Source organism: Aristolochia californica, unplaced genomic scaffold (genome assembly GCF_029961685.1).
Source record: "Aristolochia californica isolate CCGP_79_NKW_82.1479 unplaced genomic scaffold, dmAriCali1.0.hap1 SCAF_7, whole genome shotgun sequence".
In the NCBI taxonomy this organism is placed as follows: domain Eukaryota; kingdom Viridiplantae; phylum Streptophyta; class Magnoliopsida; order Piperales; family Aristolochiaceae; genus Aristolochia; species Aristolochia californica.
The window spans coordinates 6,184,958-6,195,718 of NW_027182268.1; the positions used below are offsets into that span (position 1 = coordinate 6,184,958).

Consider the following 10,761-nt stretch of genomic DNA (forward strand, 5'->3'; position numbering starts at 1 on the left):
TTGACCCTTCTATTCAAGATAAGTCCCAATCAAATTCGGGCCCTCAACCCATGTGTTTTAGTATATAAGTGGCTCTGAATAGTATAAGAAAAGGCCACTTACCGGCTTAATAGTGTGTGATGGCGGTTGAGAGGGAGTGAGCTTGAAATGGAGGATTCAGTTGATGGAGACAATGTGATACTGATCCATCTACCAGTCTCGCTATTATAACTCATGAATCTCTTTTCCATGTTTCAAGTCATTCACAACTCAGTAGTCCGCCATTAATGGACGGATGAGCTTTTTTTTTTGCATCATTGGTTGTTCATATCCACTTTTTTATGTATTTATTTTAAAGTAAGGTGATTTCGTTTTTTCACTGTAAGCACCAGTGACTCGCCCAACAGTCTTGGTTCCGGTGATCGTGGCTAGTATACTCGCGGCGAAGATAGGCATCTCCGGCTACCAGCCACCATCCAAAGGCTTCTTCCTTCTTCTCTTCTTCCTAATGCGACTCTACGCAACCGGGTTCGCCTGGTCCTCGGTTCCCCTCTCCTAGCTCATACCAAGTGAAATCCTTCCGATCGAGATCCCACCCACCGGCCAGAGCAGTCAATTGCACTATCACCTTCATCCTCTGCCATTTCAAGTACAAGCACGTTTTTATTTTACGCCCGGTGGATCACGATCATGACGGAGTTCGTCTCAGTTTTCCTGCCGGAGATGAAGGGAGTGCCGCTGGAGTCCACGCACAGAGTGTGGAGCAGCACCGTTACTGGAGAAGGTTTGTTACGGAAGCGAAAGCAACGAGTTTGCTCTGATTGAATGGTTGGTAGGAAAAATACGGTGAAAAGTCATTGTAGATCGCTGACAGAGGGAGGATGAAAGAGGTAGAGAGTGAGCTTTTGTTGTCTTCGCCTTACAAATCTAAGAGGGACAAATCCCACTTCAGTGCCATCCACGTAAAGGCGTTGGTGCAGTAATTTCATCGAACAGATCTTCTGGCAGTCTAAATTGATAAACACATCGATCTAAGTTTATTCTATTATATTTGACATAACGAACTAATCTATGCAATCGTATCGATCTTACAGACTATAGTTGATCCGGTTTCACCATGTAGCATAACGTACCGGACATGTTCGCGGTTCAGTTTAACAGGCCAAGATTTTAAATGTAGGGGAAAACAGTTCTTTTGCGGCTGCTTCTCCCTCTGCTGCAGCTGACAGGAGAACGACGAAATTGTTTCTGCTGGAAGAGGATCCCGGTGGAGAATTTTATGTTAACCGCAGCCGGAATCTTAAGGATTACGGTTACAGCGGGAGATTAACGGCTTCGGTGATCCTCACATGCATCGTCGCCGCGTAAGGAGGGTTGATCTTCGGATACGACATTGGGATCTCTCGTAAAATGATAATCTCTTCTTCATCTTCTCTTTCTTTCTTCTTGCTTGATAATTTGACTTCGGCTTCTTTTCTGGGGTTTCATGCATGTTTTTCGTTGGTCAACTCTGGTTGAGATCACTACGACTCCTCTTTCTTTCCTCTTCTTCGTCCATTCGTTGATGGTTGTTTGTCCTTGATAATGAACGTCAAATTTAAACACAGCTCCGGGACGATAGTTTAGGCCGTGTTGTAGAAGTTTCAGTCTGACGTTTAGCGTAAAAGAGAGGCCGTGGGGCGGGTATTGCGAGGAAGGGGAGACCACGGAGTTGGCTTTTGCTTCCGAGGAAAGCGGATTCCCTAAAGCTATCATTCCTCGGGAAGCTCTTCCTGACCCTGCTAAAGAAAAAACAGGGCGGCTACGGACCAGAACGTGTGCTGCATATACGACAGCCAGATTCGAACTTCCTTCACCTCCTCCTTGTACGTCGCCGGCCTCGTTGCGACCCCGCGGCGACTTATCTGAACAAAGCCCTGGGCCGTCAGTTCACCATGCTTATCGGCGGCGCCACCTTCCATTCAAGCGCCGTCATCAATGCTGCGACCATGGACGTGCCCATGCTCATCTTGGGTGTGGTGGGTCAATCTCCTCAACTACTTCACGACCCTCACCCTCCGCCTCGCGGCCGTTCCCTCCGTCATCACGACGCTTAGTGCTCTCCTCGTACCCAACACCCCCAGCAGTCTCGCCCAACGTGGGTAGCTTCAGCGGGACCGCAGAGCTCTTCTCCGTGTTGATAGGTACGGACGGCAAATATTGTTCACTGAAGGTGAGGTCCAGATGTTCGTCTGCATGGTAAACTTTGCTTAATCGGACGGTTGGGTTGCTTTCAGTTCAGATGAGATCGAATTATCCAAATAATTAAAGGTTGCCATGGCATGTGTGCGGGGAGCAAAGATAGGAGCCTCGAGGAACGTAGCCCTCCTCAGCTGGCTGGTCCCTAGCGAGATCTTCCCGCTAGAGATCTGGCCGACGAGGCAGAGCATGACGATAGCTGTCGATCTCGTGGCCGCGTTCGTGCTAGCTCAAACGTTCTTGACCATGCCGTGCCACTTCAAGTACAGAACATTCTTGTTCTACGCTGGATGGAACGTGGTCATGACGGCGTTCATCGTGCTCTTTCCGCCGGAGACGATGGAAGTGCCGTTACTGGAAACGATTCGTTTTGGAGGAGGACAGATCCATGCTCACTCCTACTCATACTCCTCAGTTGATTATCTTCTTCTGATTTTTTTCTTCTCCTTGCGTTAGAAATTAGAATCATCCAATTGCTCCTATTAGAATTCAAGTTTTACATGTATCATTGATATCGCCACTGAGATTTTCTGAGCTGCAAGTGAGATAAAATCAAGGCCATCCCCACATCAATGGGCAACCTACTTCCATCACGTACTGAGACGCAATTCAAGAAATCCCAGAGTCTTGATTATTCTAATACAGGTAGACCATTGTCACAACAACCGTTTTCATAAGCTTGAAAACCCCACTGGAACAGTTGGGGGCAGTTGCTTCCTTTCGAAACTTTAAATGTGATGCAGGGAACTCATATAAGCCGACTGTGTGAAGAACAGAAGGGTCTTTTGCTTTCCAAGAAAACTGAAATTTTTGTACCCAATTCTTGCAGGAATGTACTCACTGGCTAAGATCAGTAATTGACTGAACGTAGATGATTTTCTTCAATTGAAAAACTAGGATGAGGTGGAGTAGCCATAGTTTTGAAGCCACTTGCGGAGGCATTCTGGCAATTGCACTGTGTAATAAATGATTTTGAGGTTGTAGTAGCTTAGGACATTTATTCTTAGGAGGGGGAGAGAGGGGTTTCAATGATTTTGCTCCATAAAGCAAACGAAGCTTAAATGGGGAGAGAGGGGAAGGTGAATTAGTCATTTAACAGAAAACCAGAGAAGAGAGAGAAAGAGAGAAACGAGGCGTAAGTGAGGTCATATGGGGATGAGGGGGTGGTAGAGAAGGAGACCTGTGAATGTCTTTGAATCCGGCATTAAAGTGAATTCAAGGAGATTTAATATAGGCAGGTGGATATGAACCCAAGATCAATGACTACAGCTTTCAACTGCTTTAAACTCATCTTGCCCTCTCTCTTCCCTATACAAATCCATTTAATTCTTTCCTCTGTAAGGCCTGAATCCCAAATCGTCCCCTCTTAAATTGATTTTTTTTTTTTTTTTTTTAAGTTCGAGATGGGTGACTTTTGAAGAGGAAGGAATTAAAAACCTTAAAAACTCTTTGAAAATAAATTGAACTAGATAGGATCTCCAACAAAAGATTCATGAGTGACTTTGATTTTCACACAGAAGAGTGGCAACAACCAACAATGGAGGTTTCCCAGGCAGTGACCCGGTGGGGAAAATTTTTAAAGTGCAACAGTTAGATGGGTGATATGTGCATCACCTTTGAAGAGAGAAAAATTAAAATTGGGTGGTTTTTATCTGTTTCCTCCCGCCTGGCTGTGACTGTTTTAATTGGGTATTTGAGGGGTGTTGGGGGCTTTAAAGATGGCTTCCCTGAGTGACCCAGATGAGGAAGTTGGAGTTAAGGAAAAGCGATGGCATTCAAGCTTCCTTCAACTGTATACAGACTCCCATTAATGACACCATTTTCATCTTTCTATTTTTTTTTCTTTTCCTCTCCATTTCTCTCTCTAGGATTCAGTCACCAATCTTGAAGCTCTTTCTGGCAGCTTCCCTATTGACTTTGGCTTGGCTTGGAAAGTGGCTACTGGCTGGACTTCTCTATTGGGGGGTCGTCTGTGCGTAATGCACACACACATCAGGCTTCTGCAACAGTTATGATCTGTATCTTAAGTTTCTGGAGCTGCCCACATTGAATTTATAACCAGCTGGGAACCGAAAGAAGAGCCGAGCTGCTGAGGAGGGGACATGTCAAACCCTGGAGGGACCCCTCAATGCTTTTTAAAGCTATTCGATTAGATTCTCGCTTGCAGTTCTGAACCTGCAAATATGGATCAGTTTTAGCCTATAAAACCCTCGCACATTCGCCCTTTTCTCGATCAACTATCCATTCCTTTCTTTCTTACTTTCTTTCTTCTTCTTCTTCGTCTTCTTCGTCAGAAAAAGTCTCTGAATCTTCGATTCGATCCATGGTCTCCTTTCAGATAACCCCGCCAACAGAGCAGAGGAGTATAACCGACTACTTAGATGAAAACTCTTCATCCAAGAAGAGGAAATGGGGATGCATGGAGGACGAAACCACTCGGGATCAATCCGAGGCTTCCAAATTCTCGAAAACCGAATCTGCGCAACCCCTTCTTAACATCGGCATCCGCCTCGAGACTCCCCTGCCTTCAGAGTGGCAACAATGTTTGGATCTTCAGGTAAGCTCCAATCTCAAGAACAACCCAGTAGTTTCCATCTCTTCTTCTCCTTCTATACGTAAAAGAGTTCATCATGCATGACGATGATCAAATACTTGTCAATCCATGCAGTCCGGCCAAGTTCATTTCTACAACACACGGACTCACAAGAGGACCAACCGGGACCCCAGAGAGAGCCCGGAGCCCTTCACCTCCTCCCTCCCCATGAGTCTTGATCTCGAGCTCAACCTTCCCTGTGAAGCCACCTGGACGGAGCCTGAAACCCCATCGCAAAATTCGAACGATTCGTCGTCATCGAAAGACTCTGGCAGTCTCCACGGAGCACCCAAATCTTTGCCATGGGTGTCGCTCGAGGAGGGCCAGGAAGAGATGATGGCGGCTGTGTGCATGAGATGTCATATGCTGGTGATGCTCTGCAAATCCTCCCCCACTTGTCCCAATTGCAAGTTCCTGCACCCTCCACACAAGAACAGTTTCATCCAGTTCAATCCCACCACCCTCAGGCTACTATGCTGCAAGGATTGAATCTGACCCTATCATGTGACTACTGCTGCAAGAAAGAAAGAAGAATAAATGAGAGAGTGAGAGACAACTAAAGAAAGATGGAATCGATTGCCTTGTAAATATAGGAATTAGAGTATGCGTAGTGGTAAGGAAAATGTTTTCCAGTTACATGGAGAAGAGAAGGTTTTATTAATAGTGAAAGAACAGTTGTGTTTGTAAAAGGGGCATGGATGCTGTTACTTAGATTTCTTAAGCCTTGGGGCTCACCCAGGCCAAGACTCCGCCCCAAAAATGGGTTGCACGTGAAAAATCTCATTCCGTTTCCCAGTTGGGTGAAGCTTTAATGAATCGTTGTAAACTGCAACTAACATGCAACCTACTGCCTTTGTGTACTTTAGGCGCAGGCGATTAATGACTGTAACAGCAAACGAATTTGGATTAGATTATTAAATACGGTCAAGGCCCACTCCACGGTGCAGCTCGACTTATCGATGGAGTTCTCAAGACCCCTTTAAATTTGATATGGTACGATGATCCATTTTGTTTCTAAATACTAAAAAAAATACTAAAATCCGATCCATAAGTACGACAACACTGACTAAAAGATACAGAAAGGTAGGTCTCAGTCTCAAAAGATTAAGAAACAACAACCAGTAATAAAGATAGATCTAAGAGATCACTTCTTAGAAAGTAGTAGTGACCAACTACTGCAGGTAGATAAGAAACGATTCAAATTTAAAAGGGTTCTAAACAAGTACCTTTAGTCTCTTAGTGATCTTCCCTGCCGTTGCCTGTAGTTGCCACTGACTGATACAACTAGACGTGTTATTAATTGCAGAGGTGCACCAGCAGGGTGTTAGGGACCAGATTATCAGACCGATAACTGAACCACATATAGCACATACCACCTCTTATTTCGTTATTTTCGTACTTCAATCCTGTGCATCGTAAGACAGAAAAAAGGAATAGACGACCACAAGCAATTTGATTTTTGTTCGGAAAGCCACAATCCATTTTAATATCAAACAGGAAGCTGATGAATTAGGAAGAGGAAATTCATTTAGAAATGAATTCAAAGCTCACAGGAGAAGAAGATGTAATTGATAGTTCCAAGGAATCTCTGTCTGTAATTTGCAAAATGTGGTTCTGTTGTCTCCAAATATATACAACTTTTGAGTTCGTCAACACCAATGCCACCACTCTACCAGAATGAAGGTCGAGTAGGCACTGACCTGAACCAAAGATGATTAGGTAAGCTTTCTGTTATCGTATAGAAGGGCCTTCTTGTAGGTCGAATGGGGCAAGTACAGAGGACATGACCGAGTTTCTTGCAGTAGTTACAGAACTTTCTAAGGCAATCCAGAGAAACATGACCAAAAGCTTTACACCTATAGCACTGAACAACACACATGTCTCATCCCTGATTCATCCCCTGGGTTGCATAAGCCACAGTGATAGGGGCATTAACGTTAGCCCGATGTTCGATGCCAGCCTGAGTTGCTAGACGTTGCTCCTCACGGAGAAGTTCACAGAAACAAGCAACTAGAGATGGGACAGGATGACGATTCATCAGATTAGACCGTGCAATTTCAAAATCGGAATGGAGCTTCATCAAGTATTGATCTCTCTTGCTTGTTTCATGCACTGCTTGAATAACAGAGAGAGTTATAATGGGAACAGTAGAATGAACAATGTCGGCATAGTCAGCCTAAAGGTTTTGAAAACCAGAAAAATATTCCTCGATGGATAGACTGCCTTGTGTGAAATTAGTCATCTCATACTCCAATTGAAAACGCCGAGCCAACTTGTCTTGATGGTAAACTTGGGCAAGGTAACTCCACATGTCAGCCGCATTTCTATAAGGCCGCAGGTTGAGAACAAAATGAGGCTCAATGGAGCCAAGGATCCAGATCATGATTCTAGCATCCTGGATGGTCCACTTGGACAAAGCCTCGATCTCTCGAGGTGCGGGTTCAGTCCCATCGATATGACCCCATAACCCCTTTCCCATAACAAAAACGAAACTGAAATTCCCAGGCAATGTAATTTTTACCCGTAAAACGGATAGGGAACGAGTCTAACCTATCAAATGACATGATAAAATCAGTGAGGAAAGTTTGCAAACACCTAAACTGCACTGTCAAAGCACCGTATATGTTACTTACCATTGCGCCAAAAGACCGGTCTGTTAGCGAAGGCGCAACATGCATATTAAAGACAAGTCATTTCAACACTCCCCCGCACTTGTACAAATGCAAATGCACAATCCCACCTATACGGGGACGGCCAAAGACAAAGTCCCACCTATGCGGGGACGAAACAAAGACAAAGTCCCACCTATGCGGGGACGAAACAAACGGGGGGAGCGGGACTCGAACTCGAGACCACCTGCTCTGATACCATGTTACTTACCATTGCGCCAAAAGACCGGTCTGTTAGCGAAGGCGCAACATGCATATTAAAGACAAGTCATTTCAACATTATAGGTTCTCACTGCGAGCCCGAGATGAGTCTACTTGCCTTCCTCTTCCAGCCGGCTCTGCTGTCAAATATTTTCGCGGCAGAGAGTCTCAGATTGCCACAAAAGCACACCAAACGTCGTCTACTACTGGCGGAAGTGCCAGTCGAACACCAAAATCGACCATCCGAACCCGAAACCCTCTCTGGATGTTCCCGTCGAACACCACAAAACCCTCCCCGACGACGCAAATGACTCCATGAGAGTCCACCGAAACCAAATCAAGACCTAGATCCAAGATACCACGAACTGAGAAAGAGGGAAATAGAACTCACCCGAACGAGCAGTCACCGAGGACCTCCAACGCCGAACTGAGACCACTGAGGGCGCCGAACAAGCTCTGAACAAAAATTCAAGGCTTGAAATGAAGCTCTGATACCATGACAATATTTTCCAAAGCTTATTTTGATTTTCCGAAACAAGAGATCGAAAAACGATCTCTGATTTTCTGTTCGATACATAGATATAGAGGTTTAAAACATAAATTATAATAATGCCCTTATAAGATACAAATGTACAAGAAAGCCCTTATATACGATAACACTTTCTTTAGTCATTCAATGCAACTGGGCTTCAACATTAACAGATCCTCTCAATTAAAATTTCCCTTTCAAATTTTACACCTTTTTTCTAGTTTCATGGACGGTTTTTACACCTTTTCTAGTTTCAAGGATTGTTGATTCTTAGTCTAACTAACCTTCCCTGCTGAACTAAAACAAAACATTTTTACTTTATAAATGTAAGATAATTTATTCAGTATTGTTAATAACAGCTTTTTAATACATTCCGATTAATGTTCAATATTGTTAAAAACAACTTTCTAATACATTCCAAGTAATGTGTTACTCTTTCTTTTTTTGAATCATATGTTTGCTTTTTTCTCTTTATATCTTTCAAAACATAATTCTTGTTTCCGAATGATCTACCAATAGCGTCTACGAGTCAATAGTAGTCTTGTCGTGGCTATGAGGTCTACCATTCAAATGAAAAAGAGAGGAAAGCATACCAATGTAAATTTATGAGAAAGGTCAATTTGTTAAATTATGCCAGTAGGGTCAACTTTTAGCTTCTCATGTCTTGGATCTACTTTGCCCGTCAAAATAAGATCATAAGCAGCATTGTAGTAGAAAATGCAAGGCATAAATTTAATGATCAAGTCAAGGATATAAAATTCAAAATGAAAAACAGATGTCTTCCTGTACTCAACTAATGCCACAATTCAAACAAACATCAACAAGTATTTAGTGAGAGAATTGCCCCATTACATTAAAAGAATCACCAACTTCATAGGGATAAAACATGGGAGCAGGGGGGGAGAGAGAGCACCTTTTAGGGAGAGTTTAAATCCCACAAAGCAGCAAAGGAATTCTTTTATCACCAATATCCTTTTCAATATACCGAGAAGAGTGTATAACTACATAACAGATGGATACAGATTCAAGTAATCTATATCAACTCACATGTCCAGAAGAAATAACTGGAATTGTTTCAACAATAAAGGTTAGCACCTGCAGTAGTTTGATATCTGTGAGCTCTTTACAAGCAATTGTATGAGTATTAGCCTGAAAAGGAAAGACACAATTTAGAAGAACATGTGAATATTTGAACATCCACAAAGATCCCACTTAGAAGCTTATTTGGAACTGAAAAGTGCAAAAACACCTAAACAAATACCACACATATCAAACTGCTACTTCCAAATTGTGGAACATCTGAAACTGGATCATTTTCCTTAAGTTCCAACATCACAACCACAGCAACATTGTCCTGTGAAGAAAAACGTAAAAAATTTGGAAATGAATACAACCAATTAAAAAAAAAAAAGACAAAGAAAAGCCAAAAACATCTTGATTATAGGATTTTGTAGTACCTTCACCAAACGACGCATATGTGTCTCCTTCAATTGAATCCCTAACTCTTGAATAAATTGTACTAGAGTGGTATTAAATTCAATCTGCATAGAAATAACACTCTTAAAATCATTGAGATCTCATTAGTTTTAAGAATGAATTAGGATAAAAAGTTACTGAAATGACCTCATAGCTCTTAATTTCTGTAAACCGATCACGATGGAAGAAGGTTGCACAACCATCAATAACAAATCGGGAACCTGTATAGACCTGCATTAGGTCCAGGGCAAGATCAACTAAAACAAGAAGCTAAAAGATGATAAACTTTCCTTTAACACTTATGAGAAACCCCAGAGTTTTAGCTACTCCCAAACAAGCATATGTTGATACATCATAAAACGAAAATGACCACCAAAATGCATCAATTGGCAAAAGCTATCTAAACACAGAAATACAAGAAATAAGGCCATATTTAAAGTGAATGCAAAATATTTCTGTGACAAAAAGAAACAGCAGTTGCACCATTATCCTATTTAACCTAAACAAAAGCCAAAGAACAATATTAAATAACGAACCAAACTGAAAATAGAAAGAATCAACAATACAATGACTACAAAATGAGACCAAAATTGAGAGAGACATTTTATCTGGAGTATCATCGATGTCAAAGATTAAATAAAGAGGATAGGAACTTCCATATCATGCATTTTGTCCTAAAAACAACCCTCAGTTCAGTAACATTCTTTTTACAATTCTGTGAAATGTATACTAACAATTGAAATGTACACCAATAATTATAAATTAGACCATATTCTATTGCTGAACGATTCGGCTCGCAGGGGTTTCGCTGAGTAACAGTTTTGCTTCCTTCAGAATTTCCGAAAGCAGCCGTGCTTCTTCACTTGATTTCGGTTATGTTTCTTTTGATCTGTCTGCTTTCTTTTCGCCACGGGTCTTGAGCTCTGTTATGGGGATTTTGGGTGAAAAAGCCGTGACCATGTAAGAATAAGACGAGAATCAGCTTCTCTGCGGCGTTGCGAACCGCCTATCCAGCGATTCCCGCGGGATCTTTAGGGCAATTTGAAGTTTCGAAATTCGAAGAGTGGGTCCCCAAC

General features: G+C 42.5%; 1 protein-coding gene across 1 annotated transcript; it reads left to right on the forward strand.

Annotated features, from left to right (window-relative positions):
* Window positions 1-4,442: 4,442 nt before the first annotated feature.
* On the forward strand, window positions 4,443-5,616 carry LOC137937084 (protein CURLY FLAG LEAF 1-like). The gene is made up of 2 exons (XM_068782133.1): window positions 4,443-4,774; window positions 4,886-5,616. The coding sequence occupies exons 1-2, from the start codon at window positions 4,541-4,543 to the stop codon at window positions 5,297-5,299; spliced, it is 648 nt and encodes a 215-aa protein (XP_068638234.1). The 5' UTR covers window positions 4,443-4,540; the 3' UTR covers window positions 5,300-5,616.
* Window positions 5,617-10,761: the final 5,145 nt, after the last annotated feature.